Source organism: Leucoraja erinacea, chromosome 27 (genome assembly GCF_028641065.1).
Source record: "Leucoraja erinacea ecotype New England chromosome 27, Leri_hhj_1, whole genome shotgun sequence".
Lineage (NCBI taxonomy): Eukaryota > Metazoa > Chordata > Chondrichthyes > Rajiformes > Rajidae > Leucoraja > Leucoraja erinaceus.
The window spans coordinates 12075700-12097610 of NC_073403.1; the positions used below are offsets into that span (position 1 = coordinate 12075700).

General features: G+C 41.2%; 1 protein-coding gene across 6 annotated transcripts in view; it reads left to right on the forward strand.

Annotated features, from left to right (window-relative positions):
• Positions 1-2659: 2659 nt before the first annotated feature.
• Positions 2660-21911, forward strand: part of LOC129710218 (serine/threonine-protein kinase tousled-like 2) — a 93397-nt gene continuing 74145 nt past the window's right edge. Inside the window, exon 1 of one of the 6 annotated variants that reach the window (XM_055657041.1) lies at positions 2660-3138. In XM_055657041.1, the coding sequence (XP_055513016.1) occupies positions 3120-3138 (19 nt within the window). In that variant the 5' untranslated portion in view covers positions 2660-3119. Of the gene's footprint in view, positions 3139-3352; positions 3548-4105; positions 4182-21911 lie in introns of those variants that run through there. The other 5 variants (XM_055657040.1, XM_055657039.1, XM_055657043.1 and 2 more) reach the window with 5 other exon arrangements.

Below are 21911 nucleotides of genomic sequence, written 5' to 3' on the forward strand. Positions count from 1 at the left end.
AGGTAAATTTTAGGGAGCATGTTAAATGAAAGAGAGATTTAGTAAGTTTTAGAACTTGACAATTGAAGTCATGGCTGCAATATCAGAATCAAAATGATTAAATTTAAGGTAAGGTCAGAATTACTGGAAGACTGATATTGGAGGAGGATGGAGATATGTAGTGGAGAGACCATGAAGGACTTTGTAAACATTGGTGTGAATATTAAAATTGTTGTTGTTTTACTGAGAGCAGGAGAAGGGTTAGACCTTGAATGGCACATGGCGACAGAAGATGGGCAGTACTGTTGAATTAATGTAAGGTATTGGCGCATGGAAACTGGGTGGCTGGCTTATCAATATTTGGTGAAAATATGCATGGGTGAAGTATTTTAGTAGCAAATAAATGGAGGCACATTTATTTTGGAGATGGATGAAGTCAGGGATGGAATAGATACAGAGTCAAGAAGGGAGATCAAATCTCCAACTAAACTCTCCCTGGTTTAGGAGGAAAGAAGGATAGATTGGTGGCAAAGAAACAGTTTAATGCCAGGATGGAAAATAGCTCTTGCAGTCATCCAACTGCTCAACCGAAACACGGGTTTTCAGAGAAAGAATGGGCTAATTTATAGGCAATGGAAAAGTGGAAATATTGAGAGAAATTGTAGAGGTGAAACTAATGTGGGTAGTTTTGCACATAGGAATCTCTCTGCACCTATGGTGGAAAAAAAAATGTTTAGGGTGGTGGGTGGGGTACCAGCCATGTGGATTGCTTTTTCTTGGATGTTGTTGATCCTCTTGAGAGTTAATGGAGCTGAACACATCAGTCAAGTGAAGGGTAGATGGTGGAATGTCTACGAGGCATCAAGTGGTGAATCAGTAGCCATGGGATGCCCAGCCTTTGACCTATCGTAGTCACGGTATTTATGTACCTGGTCCAGTTTATGTCGATAGTGGGGGACATGATGATGGCAATGCTATTAAATGTCAAGGATAAGTTACAAATGGTATTTACGTCACTTATCATCTCATGCCAGAATGATACATAGGTCTTGCTGAATGTAGATGTGGGCTGGTTCATTTGCTTAACAGTTGCAAGTGGAATTAAGCATTCTGTAGCATATCCACTACTGACCTTATGGTGGAAGGAAGATGAACAATAAAGCAGCTGAAGATCATTGGGTCTAGGATATCATCCTGAGAACTTTCTGCAGTGATATCATGTCCATCACACACAACTATCTTCCTTTGTACAAAGTTATGACTCCAACCACAAGGCCATTTTCTCCTAGTTGTGATAGTGACAAGAAGACTATTACAAATTAATACCTAAGTGAGACCAAGTGCATACCAACAGGTTGTACCAGAAGGGCTACACACTCACATTACTCAATGTGAGTAATTAAGGGCATGCACATTTGATTATTTGGGTATAATATTTAAAGTGTCCCTTTGAAACAACCATTTCAATTCTTGTGAATACATCCAGGCAGATTTGAAATTTGGCATCTTCAATGGCAAAAGCCCCTTGCAATCTAATCCACTTCATGATAAGTCCATAGGTTGAAGTTGATTGCTCATGATATCTTCCTTCTTCAGTAAACAGGGTCTCAGTTTACTAACTTCAATATTTTTTGGATAACATGTTAAATGATTTAAGGTCTTTCTCAGGTAAATGTTAATGATCCAACAGCAAGAGTCACCCAATAGGTGCTCTCCCTCATGTTCAACCCAACATTTACCCTCAACCAACATTACTAAGGTATGGATCTGATCACTTATCACATTGCTGTTGGTTGTTCTTAGTTCATTAGTTGTTAAGCTCCTGAGGCATCCAGAAAGGTAGCAGAGATGTATATATAAATTTCTCTTTGAATTATCAAGTAATTTAACATAAATCTGAATGAGGAAGCAAGATTCATGGATGTACATTATGGAAAATTTCACTGGAAAACCAGACAATTTTGTTCAAGATGAAATGGATGTATTTCAAAGATTTGTATCCGAGTTAGTGTTGTTAAGGTATTTATAACACAAATTATGTGTCAAGCATATGTAACATAAACTGCTGAAAACACAAAAGCACTTCCAATTTCTGTCACAGATAACATTCAAAAATGAGTGTGATTGGAGAATCATCAATGTTCTTAGTAAAGATCCATTGAGAACTTCAGCCAACATTCTGTAGATTTTAAACCAAGAACCCAACTGCAATCTCAGGGTTATAAATGTCCCATGGAAATGTTTTCAAGAACTATTTCTATTCTGTTTATTCTTCAATCTACATTTGTAAAGTAGGTTATTTGGTCTTGTGGTTCACTGTGGTTTGGAAGACTTTGTATGCAAATTGACACAAAAGATACAAAGTGCTGGAGAAATGCAATGGGTCAGGCAGCATCTCAGGATGACATGGATAGACGACGATTCAGGGCAAGACCCTTCTTCAGAAGAGCCCAACGCTTTGATTTTATTTTGTAAATCGTCATCTGCAGTTCCATACGCCTGCAAATTAACACCGAGTTATCCACAATCGAACATTAAATATATACATATATATATATAAAGATGCAAAATGCTGGATTAGGCATCACTGGAGTACATGGATAGGTGACGTTTGGGGTTGAGGCCCTTCTTCAGAAGGGTCTGCTGAGTTACTTCAGCACTTTGGGTCCCTTTCTATTAACCAGCATCTGCAGTTCTTTGTTTCTACTAAAAATATATATATATAAATGGCTGCTAGGCCCTTTAGGATGTTTTAAATTGGTGGAGAGGCTACTGAAACCTAGCCTTCCTTTTTGAGGTAGAAAGAATATTGGGAGGGGGGTTCTCAGAAACACATTGTGCTGGGTTTGCACATTTTACCCCAAATGAAAAATAAACTGCCATAGATATCATGAGCCAGAAAATGCTGGAGTAACTCAGCGAGACAGGCAGCATCACTGGAGAGAATTAGCGATTTGGGTGGCAATCCCGATACCAAAAATTGTTAATTCAGTTGATAAATCTTATTTGTCCCGAAGAAGCACACAGATAGATCTGTGTCTATCGCAGATCGACATCCTCTCTTCCCTGGTGGTGGAGGAAATCAATTGCAGTAAGTTGTAATTTCAGCACACAAGGAGCAGAGAGTTGAGGACGAGCAGATGGCCGAACAGTGTGTAGGTGAGTGGAGCTGCTCCCCGGGTCAGGGCTACCGGGTGAGGAGAGGGGAGGGGGGTTGCTGCCTGCAATATCGCGAGAGAGAGATAGAGGAGGCACTCTGCTTTATTGTTGATTAACTTTTAATCGGCTCGGCGGCCGTTCTCCCCACCCCGAGAGGGGCAGGTCTGGGACATCCTCACATTAAGACCCTGGGCGGCGGGGGGGGTCTGTAAGTGAGTGAGTGGGGAGAGGGGAACGAGCCGGTCAGAGGGCAGGTGTAAGGTGGATGTGGTGCTCCATCCCCCGCCGCCAGCCCCGTTAAACCCTGACCTCCCTCCATCCTCGGGACACCATCGGGGACGGACCACGGACCGCGGCCCGCCTCCTGTCACAGCCCGGGCCACCCGCCCGCCCGCCCGCCAGCATCAAGGTAGGCAATCGCGGCGGCTGGAGAGGGCGGACGAGGCCTCGGGGGTAGCCGCCCCCTTCACCCCCCGGGGCGACCGCACTCACGGCGGCGGGAACAGCAGCAGCAGGTGTCTGTGTCTGTGTCCGCGCGCCCCCCCCCCCCCCGGGGCTGAGGGGGAAAAATCCGCCCAAAGGTGATGAGGTAGCTCAAGGCCTGAGGCCTGGCCGGGGACTGGGCTGAGGCGGCGGCTGGCTGGCAATTACGGGCTGGGAGAGGGGCCCTGCGACACCAACGGCTTCGGGGTGGGGGAGAGGGGTTATATTGTCCTCCCTCACCCGGTGAGGAGAATGATGAGGAGGGGGAAAGACTCGGTGCCATTTAACCATCTCCCTCCCCCCCCCCCCCCCCCCCCCCGGTCCATCCGCTGCCAAATAGTGGGCACGCACAGCGCACGCGCAGACATTGGGCGGCCGAGGGGCTGCGGGCACGGCGCACGCGCAGGGACGGCCCCGAGCTGACCGTTCGCCGCATGCGCAGTGGGCCGGTCTGGCGGGGCCGCGCGTGCGCAGTAGTCACGGTGGCCAAATCCCTGCGAAATAGTGAGTCCAGTGGGACCTGCTGCTGGGGTCTGGAGTGGGACTGGGGTAGCCTGAAGGTAAAAACCTCTAATACAGGTGTCAACAATGACCGCGGAGATGCTCTCCCTCCAAAACCCTGTGAAAAACTTATCAAACCCACTCCTCTGTGATGCCATCTCGCTCTCTGTCCCTACCCCTCACCTTTCCTGCGCTCCCTCCAGTCTGGTTCTGCTAAGTAATTTTATCTGTTGCGACATCAATATAGATGTAAAGTCTGGCCTATATATCGTTGGAAATCCATTCTTTTTATGCTTCCATACATTGTTTGAATAGAGTTTGACATATTAGTTTGCTTCAAGTACACTGCAGGTTATGCACAGTTCTGTTTTTTTTTTAAAGAATTTAAACGAGGAAAGCCGTGTCAACATTTCAAAACATACTTTCCCTGTTCCTATTTTTGGTTTGATTAAATCGATTCATAATTTGATGCTCAAATATCTTATAGTAATCAGATATGTGGTACACAGTTTGTTATTGTGATTTTCATTTACTGGAAAGGTGGAGGATTTAATCTGAACTTTACATGAACTGCATCTATATTTAGCAATGCCATGAAATCCTTTTTTATTTGCTCAATTATATATTGTACATGTTTCTTGGCTGATTTCACTGAATCAGACCTTATGCATTTGTGAAAGGTTCACCAACTGTTTATCGGTTACATTGTTGACATTAATCCCATCAGTAGAAATGGTGTAAGGATGAGAATTTGTGCAGAGCCAGTTCACTGATATTGTACATTAATAATTGTTATAGTTAACATTTCTAGAAAGAGAAAGACTATAATGCCTTGATGTATTTAAAACAATTGGTCCATGGGCACTACAAATGGTAGAGAACTAATTAGAGCAGTTGTATTTGCAGAGGTTTATTCAGCATTATCTTGTGGAATGAATGGAAAATAATTTTCATGTGAAGTTGTAACAGCTTTTTCCAGCCCTAGATAGATGAAATATTTCTCTCTCTCTTCCTTGTTTCAGTAGCTTGTATTATATGTTGCTTCTACTTGATCCACAACATATGTTGGATGCCTTTTATAATTTAGACTGACTCTGACCATAAGCAGCATCAGGTTTAATTGTCTATATATGAAGATTCCTTTACATTTCTATATAGTTAGTGTTTTAAATGGGGTTTTTTTCTTCCAGATGCTAAATACTATTCATTCAAGCTTCATGTTGTCGATACTTTTAACATAATGTGAGAAAACAAGTTATTTTTCATAAAGAAGTCATTGGACAAGATAATCTAATGGCCTTTTCCCAAGCATGACGGTCTTGTGGTTTTCTTTTTTTTGGGCATTTGCTGTTCCTTGGTATATAACCTATGCTTATTATTTCTTGAGGAAAAAAACTTCTGTAATTAGATTTCCACATTCTCTATGTTCTTGCGAAATATGTCCAAAAAAGTTGTTTTGGCATTTGTCACAAGATGAGGCCAGTGTTATTAAATTGATTGGGTGACAATGGACTGAAGTGAATTTTGATCTTGGAAGTTGTGCTTCATGTTTACAAGAAATTGAATCTATAAACTGGGTTCATACTGCACCATACATCCTGTATAAATCTGAAGAAGGGCCTCGACCCGAAACATCACCCATTCCTTTTCTTCACAGATGTTGCGTGTCCTGCTGAGTTACTCCAGCATTATGTGTCTATCCTGTATAAATCTCATCTATATTATGATATGATAGAACTTTATTTATCCCAGGAGGGAAATTGATCTGCCAACAATCATAAAAACACAAAATACAAGAAACATTAAATTAAAGTGACGAGTGGAAAGGATTGGGGATCTGCAAAGATTGGGGAGGAGGGGGGGGGGGTGGTGGGAGTCAGTCCCAGTCTCTGTCTACCCAATGACAGAAGGGGGAGGTGTTGTACAGTTTGATGGCCACAGGGAAGAAGGATCTCCTGTGGCGTTCTGTCCTACAAGTTTTAAAGAATTTTTTGGATACATTTGCTGGTGTTGATTGATATACTGGACCATTGTATTGAGGTTAGTTATGGTGTCTACTTGGAAAATGAATTTGGCTATTTATTAGACTAAGAGTAATTGTTAAAAACATCTTTAAAGGGTTTTGGCAGATCTTCAGTTGTAACATGCCATTTATTACTGTGTTATGTGAGGTGAGGTTTGCCAAATATAGTGTTGAGTCTCCAGGTTATGCTCCTCGACATTCAAATAACTTGATGTTTGTGCAAATATTTTCTTCTGAGACGAGATATGCTTTAATTCATTTAAATCCCATTTGTCCTCAATTTATGAGGGGTCCATTCAATAGTTGGGTAACAGTGAAGCTGTTCTTGAATCTGAGGAAATGTGTTTTCAAGCTTTAGTATCTTCTGCCTGACGGAAGAGGACTGAATGATGTGACGAATGTTGGAATAAACGTTGTCAAAATTTACCATGTGTTGGCACCATGAGTCATGTGATCATACACGATGTTCTAGCAACCATCATGGTCATGAATAAAATGTGTGAAATATTTTGAGATTTTTCTGAACATTTCCTGTAAAACTGTAAATTACATTTTCAGAATTATTACAGGTTGAGACCTTCAAGCTGGCAATCAGGGGTTCCTATTGTAATGCAGATTATAACATTTAGATTAGCGAAATTCTGCTCTACCATAATGCAAATATTCCTATTTCAAAAAAACATTTTATAACTGGTATTTTCTGGTTTTGGAGACAGCACTGAAGGACCGAAGCCCATTGTTCAAGGCGATGCCAAGGCTGTGGAGATAGGAAAGGAACATGATATTCCTTCCACTAACAGATCAGGTGGAGGGGGAAGGATGCTCTTGACTAAATCACCATGAGTGGAGCAAACCTGATGGATTGAAATACTTTTCCTCCCCTCCCCTCCCCCTTCATCTGAATTGTCTGATGTTCTTGATTGAAGTGAGAACAAAAGGGTGATGGAGTAGATACTGCTGTCAGGTAAAGCATAATCAAAGCGACTATTTTGATAAGCAGCAATAATGGAGACCAAGAATCCTCTGGAGATAATTATTTTTTTTAATATTTATATTTTGTAAACCTACTGCCCACTTCAACCTGTAGTAGGAAATAAAATAGCACTTTAAAACAATCTCTTGGAAGTGATGGGCTAATATAGGATTTTGAAGTTACCCAATGTACTGGATAGGCATATGGATGAGAAGGGAATGGAGGGTTATGGTATGAGTGCAGGCAGGTGGGACTAAGGGGAAAAAAGTTGTTCGGCACGGACTTGTAGGGCCGAGATGGCCTGTTTCCGTGCTGAAATTGTTATATGGTTATATGGTTATCTTCTGCTGGGAGAGGGAAAGTCCATGTAATTATTAACTGGTCTCTTAAATATCATTAATCATCACTATAGATCATACTTCTGGGTAAAATGTATATTTTCTAAAGAGCTGATTTAAGAACAGTCAGCTGATTTATGCCAAACAAATTGTGTCCAGTAGACTTTGTTGTAGAGCACAGTATATTGGCAAAGGATGTACTTACTGCTTGTGTGAGTATAAATTTTCCGAATGGATATGGGTTGTGAAAATGTGCTGCATGTGTCGAATGGTGATACCACCCTGGAACGGCATGGGTTAAAACATTTGTCAGAATACTGGTTAATAAATGTTATTAACAGGAGGTGCAAATATCCGAGTTCAGTGTCAGGATCATTGTTCACCTCAATGATCGGCACATGGCTTTAAGGGCATAACTGTACAGATGTGGCAAAAACAATTTGGATAACAGAAGGGTTGCTTGAAATACTTAGATGTCCGATGAAAGGGGAAATGGGTGTCGATGTTGAATAAGAATGTTGCCTTAACTGACACAACTTTTAAGAGATTGTGAAGTTAATGGACATAAAAATAGAATATGCTAGACTAAGTGGGACCCGTTGGTTCCCAGCATCACACAGGAGGGCTGGTCCCCCAGCGCAATATTCCACCTCTCCACCAATTCCAATATTGGTGGCTGTTGGGGGGGCTTTCTGGAACGTTAGTATGGGTGTTGTACGCTGAAGGGTCTGGTTTCCAGAGGGCTAGTATGGACATTGTGGGCCGAATTATTGGGCTGACGGCTCAGTCACTCAAGCCTGTTGTGCTGACAGCTCACTCACAGCTGGTGGGCTCGCAGTTGACTCACGGCTATTCCTTGAAATTCAATTTCAAGCAGGGTGCAAGGGCACCAAATTCAAGTGCAGTTTCATACCATTTCAAGCAGGGTGCAAGGCCATTAAAGACAGTGAGTCGTGACCTCTCCCTCCCCCATCTTGCAGAGACTGAACCACGCCCACACGTCTGGGTTTTATAGTCCCTCCCCCCAGAAGGGTGTGGCCTTCATGGCATGATTGACAGGAGAGAGAATCTCAACATTTTTAAAATACTAATAACTCTTATTTTTCATTGATGGGAAAAATCCTCGGCACCTGATGAGCGGAGGGGGACTGAGTAAGATGGCCAAAAATCACAGCCGTACGTGGTAGTGTTTTTTCTAAAATCAATATAAAGCGCAAACGGGAAGTGGTCAAGATTAGACTTTTAATTATATCTAATTAGGCAAGGCAACTCTAATTAGGCAAGGCAACTCTAATTAGGCAAGGCAACTCTAATTAGGCAAGGCAACTCTAATTAGGCAAGGCAGCTTGCTTCAGCACTTTCAAAAACAAAGACAAGGCAGCTTGCTTTAGCACTTTCAAAACCAAAGGCAATGCAGCTTCAGCACTTTCAAACCAAAACACACTTTTGCATTTTCAAACTACATTTTCAAACCACATTAAGGGCACTGATAGGTCAGTAAAACCACTCACAGTTTAGTAGACATGTGTTCGGTGTTATTCACAGCTCAGACTGAGAATTGCGACCTCTCGCTCCCCCCCCCATCTTGCAGAGAACTGAGGCACCTCTACACTTCCGGATTTTATAGTCCCTCAGGAAGGGGCGTGGCCTTCAGGAGAGAGAATCTCAACATTTTTTAAACACTAATAACTCTTATTTTTCATCAATGGGAAAAATTCTCTTGTCCTGCGCAACGAAGGGGGACTCTGAGTAAGATGGTCAAAAATCACAGCCGTAAGTGGCAGCGTATTTTCTAAAATCAATACAGGAAGTGGTCAAGATCAGACTTTTAGTAAAATAGATTTTACCTTTTGATGTAGGAGAGTTAAGTATTTGGGCTTACTGTTATAGAATATAGAACAGTACAGCCCAAGACCAGGCTCTTTGACCCACAATGTCGATACCGAACATGAAGCCAAGATGGGAAAGTGTCTCAACCCTAAACACCACCCATTCCTTCTATCCAGAGATGCTGCCCGTACCGCTGAGTTACTCCAGCATTTTATGTCCATCTATGACGCCAAGACCATCTTTTACCTACCCGCACATAATCCATATCCCTCCGTTCCCTGCATATCCATATGTCTATCCAAAAGTATCTTAAATGGCGCTATCATATCGGCTTCAACCACCACCTCCGGCAGTGCGCCCGAGACACTCACCACCCTCTGAGTGTAAAAAAACATTTTGCTGCAAATCTCCTTTAAACTTTGCCTCCCTCAACCTAAAACAATGTCCTCTATTATTTGATGGTCCAACCCTGGGAGAAAAGGTCTAACTGTCTACCCTATCTGTGCCTCATCATTTTTTCATAATCTACTAATGGCAGGCTTCCGTGAAAGAGCAGAGAGTTGACTAGATCAATCCAAATTATTAGTCAGGCCACTGTTTGAATGTGATGTCTTGTCTAGTTTTATGCACATTATGATAGGAATCATGTTAAGACCACAGCAGAAAATACTGATTTGAAGGAATTTTTATAGTGGAAATCTTCTTGTTAAAATAGTTTTCACTGCTAAACAAATTGGTACCCGAAGACAATAGGTTTAATAATTGGGAATAAAACAGAGTATAAATTTCCCCCTTTGCTCAAACCGGTTGCAAAATTGAAGAATAATTGACAATAAGCAGCAGCAAACAGGATTTATAACATCTCTTTTGAGAGAAATTGATAAATATTTAATAAAGGAGAATTTTTAAAGGGGCATCGAAGAAAAGATCAAATGAACAGGATTTGGTGGACTGCTCTTGTTTTAGTAGGCCCAGCAGCTTCGTTCTCCTGTAATATTCTCTGTGATTCTCCTTGGCCATGTTATATGACAGTGCAGACAGGAAGTGTGGCGTCTTAAGAAGAGGTAGGGCTCGACAGTGAAGGATGGTTAGACCAGTGCATGAAGTATTATTCGGTCCTGATTTTGTAATTATCCTTTAACTTTTGAAATGTCTTTGCTTTTCTTCCTCATAATCCTGAGTTTGAATCAATCAATGCAGACCTTCAGCTAAAACAAATGTATTTTACTCCCTGTCCTATTTCCCCTCCCCCCACCTCGCCCTCAGTGTCTTTTAAGGGATAAGGCTTTGAACCAGATTTTGTGTACGTACGTGGAATGTACACACATTAAACCATTGTAACAATCTCATGTGTATCTCTGCATCATATCTTTGCAAACCCGGTGGGAAATGAGCTTTCTTCTTTAAAAAAATCATTGCTCAAAATATGTACCTGATATATAATTTCAATGGTTGTTCTAAGATGGCATATATTCGCATAAAGGCAAATTCACAGGCACTTTTATGAAAGGCTACTTCCGATTAAGGCTGAAGGGCCTGATCCTTTTAAGGCGAGCCTGTGTTTTTGGTTCATAAATCTGAGCTCCAGTCCACTCTTCTGAAAACTGAATATGTCATTTCCAAAGTCTCCATTTTGATTAAATTTGAAGGTCTATTCTATAGAGCGTGAATTCAGAATTGGATGCTTGTCATGGCCACATGCAATTGTGATCTGTGTACTAATGGAGCTATTTCATGTAAATTTACTGTTTATTTCTTGAGAAGTAATATGCATTCCACAAAGCATTGCAAACATGTCTTCACTCTCTGGTACTTTGTTTGATACCTGCGAGTTCTGTTTGCAATTCTGCACTACCATTTCCAAGCTGACATGCAACATTTATTGTACTTTTTTCCCCTTGAAATGGCTCTGCTTAAAATTTGTTGTTGTTTTAAAAGTGAGTTTTGTTATTTTAGAAAATTGGTTTAAAACAAAAAAATAATTGCTATTTTATTTCTGTTTGAAGACCCCAATAGCCAGGTATTAGGTAACAAATGATTAGTATCATATTTTAATGTTTTACTATGTTGGCATATTAAAAATGTTTTATTAATAACTCCTTGCTGTCTGTTTTGCCTGAAACTTCTTTAAGTTGATACCTTTTCTTGTTCTACCTGTTCCCAGTGTAATTAACAGTACCTACATCTTGGAGAGGCAATGAAAAGCTAGCCATTCAGTTTGTGTACTGGTGCAAAAGTAAATTTGTTGCTCTTTTTTGGGTAAAAATCTCAAGTGTATTTTTTATTAATTTTAGTGCTATACACTGTTTTGCCTTTTGGACCCTAGCTCCTTTTGTAGTTGGAGTAAAGCTTCATCTAAACTTTTATGCTGTGCGGGATAATTTTCTTTTACAAATTCAATTTAACAGAAATAATAAATGTCCTTTTTTCTCTTTTCCCATGATGCAAATGTCTCAAGTGTGTTCATTATATTGAAATATTCTGCATGTGTGCTTACAAACCTTAACTTTAGGAAGGACATTTAAATTAGAGCTGCACGAGTCTAATTTTGAATTGCCATCTTACAATGGGGTTTTTTCTATTAATGAGCATCATTGCATTCTTCCTTAAAAGCTAGACCATGTGTATACTTTTTAATTTTGTTCCTTTTTGCTCATTATGTTTTTAAATCAATCAGCTGCTTTATTTGTACGTGGGGTCCTCCTGGACTTTTGTGATTTGCAGCAGTGAACACACTATTTGTTACTGTTTGGAAAGGTGCATAGTGGGAGCCTTGTTTCCTCCTGGAAAGGTGAGCTGCCCAGGTATGAATAGTACGGGAATTGTGGACTTGAGGATAAAAATGAGATTGTTGAAATTTAAACAGCTCCATTTAGGCTAAAAATAAACCTGGGCTGAAAATGCAAGCTGCCGTTATTTACTCATTTCATCTATAAGATGCTCTCCAATTTGTATACATGATGATTGTTGTTCAATTACGTCTGATACACTGACGTAATACTGCATTAACGCTGCTCCTAAGAATGCAGTTTGTTGATTTGGCTCATTATATGACCGGAAAACAAAACTCAAATCAGCAGGTTTCAGTTTAATCCAACAGTTGCTATGCCTGGCATGTTAAAACAAAGCAATATATTTTACTGATCTGCTTTAATAATGACAAAGGATGTGTTGTATTTTTAATTAGCAAGCAAGCACACTCCTGGGTTTGTGTTTACAACCCAGCCCAGTTGCAGAGACTAGTTCCAGAATTGCAACCCAAGGCGATGTGTTTTTTTTTGTTGGAGTATTGCAAAGGGGCTGGAGGAAAAAGTCTACCTTCAGAGGTTTGAAGTGAGGAGTTGAGAAATTTAGAATAAAAGGCCTAATTGTAGAATGGATGTAATGTATATCAAACATTTAACATTTTAATTGAATCCAAATGTTAGGATAGAATGAAATTGTGTTCCACTCAGCATGCAGTACATGTGCATTATGTTAAATGTGTAACGTAATACATTTACTCCATGCCAAAAATTGAGATGCTGTTTTAGGAAGTTCAGTATTCTGCCAATTGATTTTTGAATTAATACTTTAATCCAGTCCCTCAAATGCAACACTAGCTTGGACTGCGATTTCTCTGTGTAAATAAAACGTATATGATTTCCAGTTGTTCTCACTTTTTCTCCATATTCCGTCCTGAGTAGACATGCAGGTAAATATTATAGAAATTTTGAGTCATAAGCAAATGCTCTACTAAAAAACAAGATGTCATATCTTGCTTTTAAATAGAGAATTTTGGGGGATAAATATTATTTCTATTACACATGATTTCCTCTCTTATGACAATGTGCTAATTTCATTGAATTTATGCCAAATAATTTGGATGATTCATGGTGTCTGTTTTTTAATAAAAATCATACCGCAGGATTCATGGGTACTGCAGGTATCTTAGTGCATCACATATGAAGGAGTATGCTTGTGAACATTAACATTAATGAATATTTGGATAAGGGGAGAAACGATGAAAGACCAAAGTCCTTCTACATGTTTTATTTTGGATAGATTACCACGCCACTGATAATGTGCCTTTTAAATATTCCTTTAAGACCGCTCGGATTCTCCTTATGGTGGACTGAGAAACATTGCTCACCTGGAGAAAAGTAAGGTGATGTTTGTCAGTCTTGAAGCCTCATCCCTTGGTAGCCATGTATGAGGGCAACATCTTGTTAAAACAAAAAGCCAGTTTCTTCTGCACGAAACACTTGTTTACGAGTGTAGCCATCTTTTGCAATTTTAAATGGGTGGGCTTTAAATGTTGGCTGTTGAACTTTGGAATGGTGTACTGCAGATAGCAAGACTTGAGCATAATAATAACACCCTCATCCATGGGTTGCAATAATGACATGGTATTAAGGAGTAATAAGGTTAACAGGATCATCAAAATGTTATCAGATTGTTATCCTCTGTACATTTTTTGGTACAGGTGCACAACCTTTATCCGAAAGCCTTGGGACCAGCCATTGTCGGATTTCGGACTTTTCGTTTCAGAATGGAAGATTTTTAGCGTAGATTAGGTAGGTAGCCTTGAAAAGTCCACTGCCTCCTCCCTGACAAAGATTTTAGCATAGTTTGGAGGGATTTTTGAAAAACTGTCCTCAAATGGTCGTGAAGGTATGGGGGCGTCGCAGCATTCAGCGCGGCCCGCGGCCGGACGTCCCAGATGATATGGCCTGCAGCGCTGGGATTTTACTTGCGGCAAGCTCAAGTCCCTTCTTCCAACAGCGGAGCTCGCATTTTCACCACCGGCCGCGGGCGGCGCCGGTGGAGCTCCGACCCCGGCAACTCACCCCTGGCTCAAATCCAGCGACGCTCCGCGATGTTGTGTGTCGGCGGCCACAGCGCTCCGGAACATTACTGCACGGCGACCCGAAGGCATGCCGCTCCCCGCCTCTCCGACCAGGTAGGGGAACCAATTAAAGTTTACTTACCCCCCTCCATAAAAGCTTCCATTCTCAGACATTAAGGCACCTGCCTTTTAACATTGAGGACACTTTGTCAATGTTTTGCGCAGTACCAAGCTTTCGGTAACACCAGATTACCTGTACCAACTTTTATTATGTCTGCAATACTAAGGATTGCTGTCAGTGGTGCAAGATTGAACAAGTGGCAAATATACACTAAATGTTCACGTTATGTTAATTATATCCAGTTTGGTATTACTGATTATAGCATGCTGTCATTTCTTGGAGGATATGCAATCCTCAGCTGCTTTGCCTTTTGTGCATATCTTGAAGAATACGCAAACTAAAATGTGGTGAATCGTAATAACTGTGGGAGTAAGAAAGTCAAAACTGCTGGAGGAAGCGCAGAATCATGATGAATGGAGATTGGCATTATTTGTTTTAACGAAGAAATCTATTAATCAAGGGCTTGTACCCCAAAAATCCGATTGCCATATAGTGAAAATTTGTAAGTCCAAAATACCTGCATTTTCCGGGGTTTGAAACTGTAGCCTTTCGACTGTGCAATAAGATTGTTATTACCGCTACATTCTTCTAGTTCATGTGAGATTATATAGAATGCCCTGGTGATCACCTGGATTTTTTTTTGCAGAGGAGCACTGCTTATATCCTGGCTAGAATTTATTTTTGTTATCTTATTGTTGAGTTTCCTTTGTTTCATTTAGTTGTCAGGTTTTCCACATTACAGTAAATCCTTTTTATCATGGACATCGTTATAATGGCTCTCGGTTATTGCGGACCAAATTACCTACTTTAATCGCCAGGAGCACCACCGCCCTTGCTACTCTTAGGCTGGGCTGCTGAATCCACCTCTGCCCCTTCCAGGCTGGGCTGCCCAGGACCCGCAACGTCTCCCTGGCTGCTTCCAGGCCGCCGGCACACACAACTTCCTCGGCCGCTTTCCGGCCTCACCTGTCGCTTGACACTTGGTCCAACTGCCTGCGGACTATGACTAATGACTCCACCGATCCTCATCTCTCCCCCTCACCGCATGCAGTCATTTCAATGATAATCACTCACTCTGTTACAGCGGACAATCGGCAACAATGGACACCATTTTTCCCCATGGCCCACAGTGTTTACTCTATTGTAACAAGACTAGAAGCACCAGATCAGGTGGGAAAACATATGTGACATTCAAGAGCTGTAACTAGTGCACATTACAACCTTTTGTAATAATCTGATGCCTGCCTTTCTCCAAGATGGTTTATGCATGGCAAAACTTTTGTCAATTTTATGGCATGAGGGTTTAACTAAAGAGGACATAATTTGCTACCGTCGCACAGATAATTAGCTGTTACTTGAAAACACTTTAGTGTATCACTGACTCCCGCAGTACACGTACTGCCCCAGTCACAATGAATGTTTATCAATATATTTTCAATGTCTACTATCTGCCCAAGATCATAAGAAATTATAAAGAGTTGTGATCGCTGCTCAGTCCATCATATAACCCCCCCCCTCTCCCATCGATTCCATATACACTGCATGCTGTCTTGGAAAAGCAGCCAATTAATAAAGTAATTAAGGACCATTTATACCTCCGATCATTTTCCTTTCTCCTCTCTATCCGATTGGGTTGAATATACAAAAGCTTGGACATATGTATGACCAGATTAAAGAAAAGCTGCTTCTCTGTTATTATGTTCATGAATAGATCTCTTGAATGCTCAGAATGTATTCCTGATCCCCCAATCTACCACGTTGTGCCTCTTTTTATCTGCACTTTCTCTAGCTTTAATCATAATCTGCAGTGTTTCCTTTTTTCTTTTGCATTACATTCTACTCGTATTTGAAAATTACTCATTGTTTGATAAGTGATTGTAAATTGCCCACCGGGTATATGGCAGCCCTGCTGGCAGTCAGTTTCTTTTTTCATCTTTTTGTTATTTTTACCGTTTGCTAAAAGTTTGTTTTAATGTATTTAGGTTTGTTTTGTGTGTGGGGTGGGGTGGGGGGGGGGGGGGGGGAGATCCGGCGAAACTTTTTTTCAAGCTCTTACCTTCCCGGAGATGTGATACATTTTTCGGATCACATTCTCCGGGCTCTGTGGCCTACCATCGCTGGAGCTGGAGGCCCCTCCTCGGACTGTCGTGAGCCCCACCGCGTGGCGCGGACTTAACATCGGAGCGGATCCCTTGCCTGGGATCGCTCCCACTGCGGCCTGCGGATTTACTATTAAGGGCTCGCAGTCTCGGGAGAGGCTAGTCGGGAGCTCCAATGCCGCGGAAGGTTCATCCAGCCCTGACGCGAGGTTCAATTGCCTGGCGCGGGGGGAGCTGACAACCCCCTCGATGCAAGAGCTGAACGCCTTGATGCGGAGGGCCTGAACGCCGCCGGCTAAGGGAGTCAAGACCGTCCCGTCAACAGAGGGCTCGAGGCCCACGACCGAGGAAGACCAAAAGCAAGGACTTGAACTTTATTTCGCCTTCCATCACAGTGAGGAATGTGTAGGAGTCACTGTGGTGGATGTTCATGTTAAAATGTGTCTGACCTGGCCAGTGAAATTCCTCGTATGGTTGCAAAACATACTTGGAAAATAAAATCTGATTCTAAATGGATGATTTGCCTGTTTAGCACATAGTACTTCATTGTACCTCAGTACTCATGGTAAACCTATACCAGTAATTGGAGAGGTTGTCCTAGTACCGTGCTTTTATGGGCATGACTACTTGGACAATTTTTCACTGTGCCAGTAGATGCCAGTGTTTGAACCAAACTGGAACAGTATAGGGAAAAGGTTTAGAGAGTTATGGAGTGGAAATCTGCACAACACCCATGGTATTTTTCTGGTCCTGTAACCATTGTTGTCTTCGGTGCTCCAAGTCCTATCTTTATTATTCGGAATGAATTTAATTGTGTGAAATCAGATTTCTGTAATAGCATGACCTTGTGAAGGATTGTATGCTTGGAACTTCTGGTTCAAATGCTTCAGCCTTGGCGTAGCTCTGCCATTGTTAAGGATGGGAACATTCTTAGAGCGTCCTCCCACCACCTGTTAGTTTTTTCATGCCAGCCATCTCTCCTGAATGCTTGTAACAGGACAAGAGCTTTTATTTGATCATCTTTGGCTCATAAAAAATTGTGTATTGAATGCTATGTATACTCCAGTGTTCCAATTTCACCGGGCTGAAACCATTTAAACAGTATGGTTACTCCAGCACTTTGAATCTTATATCTATGCTCATTTCATAAGGTTTGAACTTGCAGTGTATGATACCTTAAGCTATCTTGCAAAAACAGCCAATTAAATGATGTAATTAAGGACCATTCGCACCCCTGGTCATTCTCTCTTCTCCCCTCTCATTGGAATTCCTTACGTGGGTAGAGATCAAGTTCGAAATAACTTTTTATTTTGAAGAACAGCATCTGAAGATCTATTTTCAACCATGACATTTGTGTTTTCTTTGTTGATTCAACCTTTCTTCCGTTGTAGTGAGTGCAAAGGAAAATTAACAGAGAACGGAGCCATTGTTTTCTCTCCCAGAGCTGTCATTATGGCTTCTGTATCGCTGATAGTTCCAGATCTACTGTAGAAGCGTTGAACATGGATTGGTAATGTCGTTTTGCACAGATCTGTAATTTGTAAATTAATGTTTTATCAAAGTTTGCCATGTGAAATCATCTGTGCAAATGCAACATGTTGTATGTGATGACTATTTAGAGATTTTTGTTTCGGTTATTTAGTTTTCCACTAAATACATGTTTGATATGCTGCTACAATAATTCCTGTTATAAAGTGGTAACCATGCGATATTGGTCTGCCCCAGTTGCATGATGTAGGCAACTGCTCTTTATCAGCTGTCTAAGTCTTTCGACCTACACTCATGCAATTCTATGCGTACTTTTTTTGTGAGAAATTCTAACTCTTTCAAACTGCAAATAATGAATTTCCCCTGGCATGTTTTGGAAGCCACGTGCTCATTTTAATTTCTGTAATTTTTATATAGAAGTAATGTGGAGTAAGTGTGATGCATTCACTCATTGCTTGATGATTTGAAAAGTTAAAAAGATTGGTAATCTTTATTTCGAAGAACGATACTTGAACTGTTTTTGTACATTGCAAAACATAACCAAGAGATCTATTTTATATTCACAGATTTATTTTGTGTTATGTTGGCATCAAAAGTTGGACAAACGGATTTTTTTCTGACTTTGTAAAAACCTGTAATTAGCTAAACATTTGAACTGCTGAGTGCAACAGGCAGGTAGCGGTGGTACACAAAAAAGCTGGAGAAACTCAGCGGGTGCAGCAGCATCTATGGAGCGAAGGAAAAAGGCGACGTTTCAGGCCAAAACCCTTCTTCAGACTGATCGGGGATGGGGGGGGCGGGGAGAAGAAAGGAAAAAGGAGGAGGAGCCCGAAGGCTGGGGGATGGGAGGAGACAGCAGGAGGGCTGAGGAAGGGGAGGATACAGCAAGGACTAACAAAATTGGGGTTGTATCCTGTGCAGAACAGTGATGATTAATTCTGAAACTTCATGATGATAATTTTGAACCATAATACTCATCATTTTGTTTAATGTTTCAGCTTTTTTTTTTGGAATGCCCCGTTTCATGCTTTGGTTCTACTAGGCCATGTGCGGTTTTACATAGTATTTTGTTAGATAGGAAAATTCTTGGTCACTATTCAATTTTCCTGCAAAATGTTTTTCATCCCCCCCCAAGTTTCCATTGGGGTGTAAGTGCCAAGAATGTGCTTTGGGCTGTTTTTGCTAAATTTATGAACTTATTGTGGTGTTAAGACGACTTTATCTGAGGATCAGTATGTTCTTTCATGATGGTCATCTTTGTTGCAACTTAAGAATGTGAGGGATGGTGTAAGAAAGGAAATGTGTCTGGTGATATACCACCTCCCCAGCAACCTATTGTGTTAAGGATATGCAGTGGGCAGAAAGTAAGTAAGGCAAAATACTTCTGAAGAAGGGTCTCGACGCAAAACGTCACCCATTCCTTCTCTCCAGAGATGCTGCCTGTCCCGCTGAGTTACTCCAGCATTTTGTGTCTACCTTCGATTTAAACCAGCATCTGCAGTTCTTTCCTAAACATACTTCAGTTTGCAGATGATTGAGCAATTTGAGTTCTTAATATGCCGTTGGCAGCAGAAGTATTTCATTTTCATGTTCCATCGCTCAAAATTATTTTTCCAGACATAACATCAAGATGCATTCATCATTTAGTTTACTTATTTGAGGTGTCTCACCCTGTGTCCTCCTTGCTGGATGAAGACTCGATAAACTTTCCCAACGCCCTGTTCCCAAATTTAGATTAAAAAAGCCAGTGCTGGAATAACACTACGGGTCAGGCAGCATCTCTGGAGACCATGGATAGGCAATGTTTCAGATCAGGACCCTTCAGCCAAATTATAGTAGGGGAGAGCAAGCTGGAGGAAGTGTGGTAAATCTATATTATACCTCTGCTCAAGTGTTTCACTTACTGTGGGGATAATTGTTTCTAAATGACACTGTTTGGCCAAGTGAGCAAGAAAACAAAAGGGAATATATTTAACAAGCCAACTCAGCCGGTGTTCCATATCTGGGAAGTGAGACTATGATGCTGTTATGCAGGGCATTTTGTGAAACCACACATGAAACAAATTCTCTCAGGACCCTAAGAAAGTACTTACTTGCCAGGGTTGAGAGTTTAAAATTCCTTGATGTTTAATATTGCCAATATCTGTTGTGGCCTAACCACATTGAATTGCGAGCCAAGTAGGCACACCAACGCCTCTATTTCCAAAGGATACCGAGGAAATTCAGCACATCTGTAATGACTCTTGCAAACATCTACTGATGCATCACAGAAATTATCCTGTTGGGTTGTATCACAGCTTGGTTGGGGAACATCCGTGGTCAAGCCTGCAAGAAATTGCAGAGTTGTGGATGTAACCCAGTCCATCTTGGACTGTTCTCCCTACCATTGACTTAATCTACACTTCACATTGTCTCGGATAAGCAGCTAACATAATCAGAGGCTTGTCCAATCCTGGTCATGCCTCGTCCTCTCCACTCCCTTCGGTCAGAAGATACAGAAGCTTGAAAGCATGCACCACCAGACTCGGGAACATCTTCTTCCTCTGTCATCAGGCTTCTGAATGGTCTTTCTATAACTGAAATGCTGAGACTATTTTCTGCACTCTGTATCTTTGCCTTTGTATCTTCCCCTTTGCTCTATTGTACTTGTGTTTGACTTGATTGTATTGATGTATAGTGTTATCTGATTGGATTACAGGCTAAACAAAGATCTTCGGTACACAAAAATGCTGGAGAAACTCAGCGGGTGCAGCAGCATCTATGGAGTGAAGGAGATAGGCAACGTTTCGGCCTGAAACGTTGCCTATCTCCTTCGATCCATAGATGCTGCTGCACCCGCTGAGTTTCTCCAGCATTTTTGTGTACCTTTGATTTTCCAGCATCTGCAGTTCCTTCTTAAAAACAAAGATCTTCACTGTAGACATGACAATAATAAAACCAAAAACCTGCAAAGTCATTGCATTGATTCCACAGATAAAAGGGTGTCATTGAGGAGGAGTAAAATTGGCCAGCACTGTGGAGTTTAGAATAATGCAAGGTGATCTTATTGAAGCGCAAACGATTCTTGGAGGATGGAATTCCTTAACCATCGGAATTTAGAGCTAGAGAGCACACTGTTGGACCTAGGAAGCTGCTATTTGAATGAAGAAAATCTTTAGATTTCTCTGTTAGATAGGGCCCTGGATGCTTAGCCTTTGACGATATTCCAGACAAATGATTTGTATACAGACAGACAGCAATCAAGGGATACGGGGATGAGGCGGTAACGTGGTTAATAGAACAGTATAGCACAAGAACAGGCCCTTTAGCCCACAATGTCTACCGAACATGATGACAAAACCAACTCTTATCTCCCTGCACATAATGCATATTCCTCAGTTCACTGCGCATCCATATACCTATCCAAACGTCTCTTAAAGGCCGTGATTGTATCTGCCTCCATCAGTACCCCTGGCAGCATGTTCCAGCATACGTCTCCTCTGATTGGAAAGCAAAATTAAAACGTGCCCCCCCCCCACATTTCCTATAAACATTGCCCTCTCTCCTTAAAGCTGTGCCCTCTAGTATGTGATGTTTCTATTCTGCAAAAAAGGATTTGACACTCCATCCTATCTATACCTCGTCATTTTACATACTTCTATCTGGTCTCCCCTCAACCTCTGCCGTTCCAGCAAAAACAATCCAAGTCTGTTTAACCTCTCGCTGTAGCTAATGAAGAGGATCAGCCATAATCTTGAGAAGCTGTATTGCCTACTATTTGTAGTCATGGAGTCGTATAGCAAGAATAAAAGGCCATTCAGCAATTTTTTTAGACTCAATCCAGCAAGTCTTTCTCTGTAAATCTTAACTGATAAAACATCACTGAATGCATGAGTAATGTTGACTGTATCGTAATCATTCAACTATAGAAAACCTTATCTCTGCTTAGATACTTATTTCTGAAGGTGCTTTGAAGCAAATTTATCTAGCTGGATATTTGTTATAACTGAAGAATGTTAATGCCCTGGCAATATTTTTCACCATGTGGTGGTGCTGTATCATTTTCTATTGACACTGCTAATTAACACTTAATCGTGGAAACATTTAATT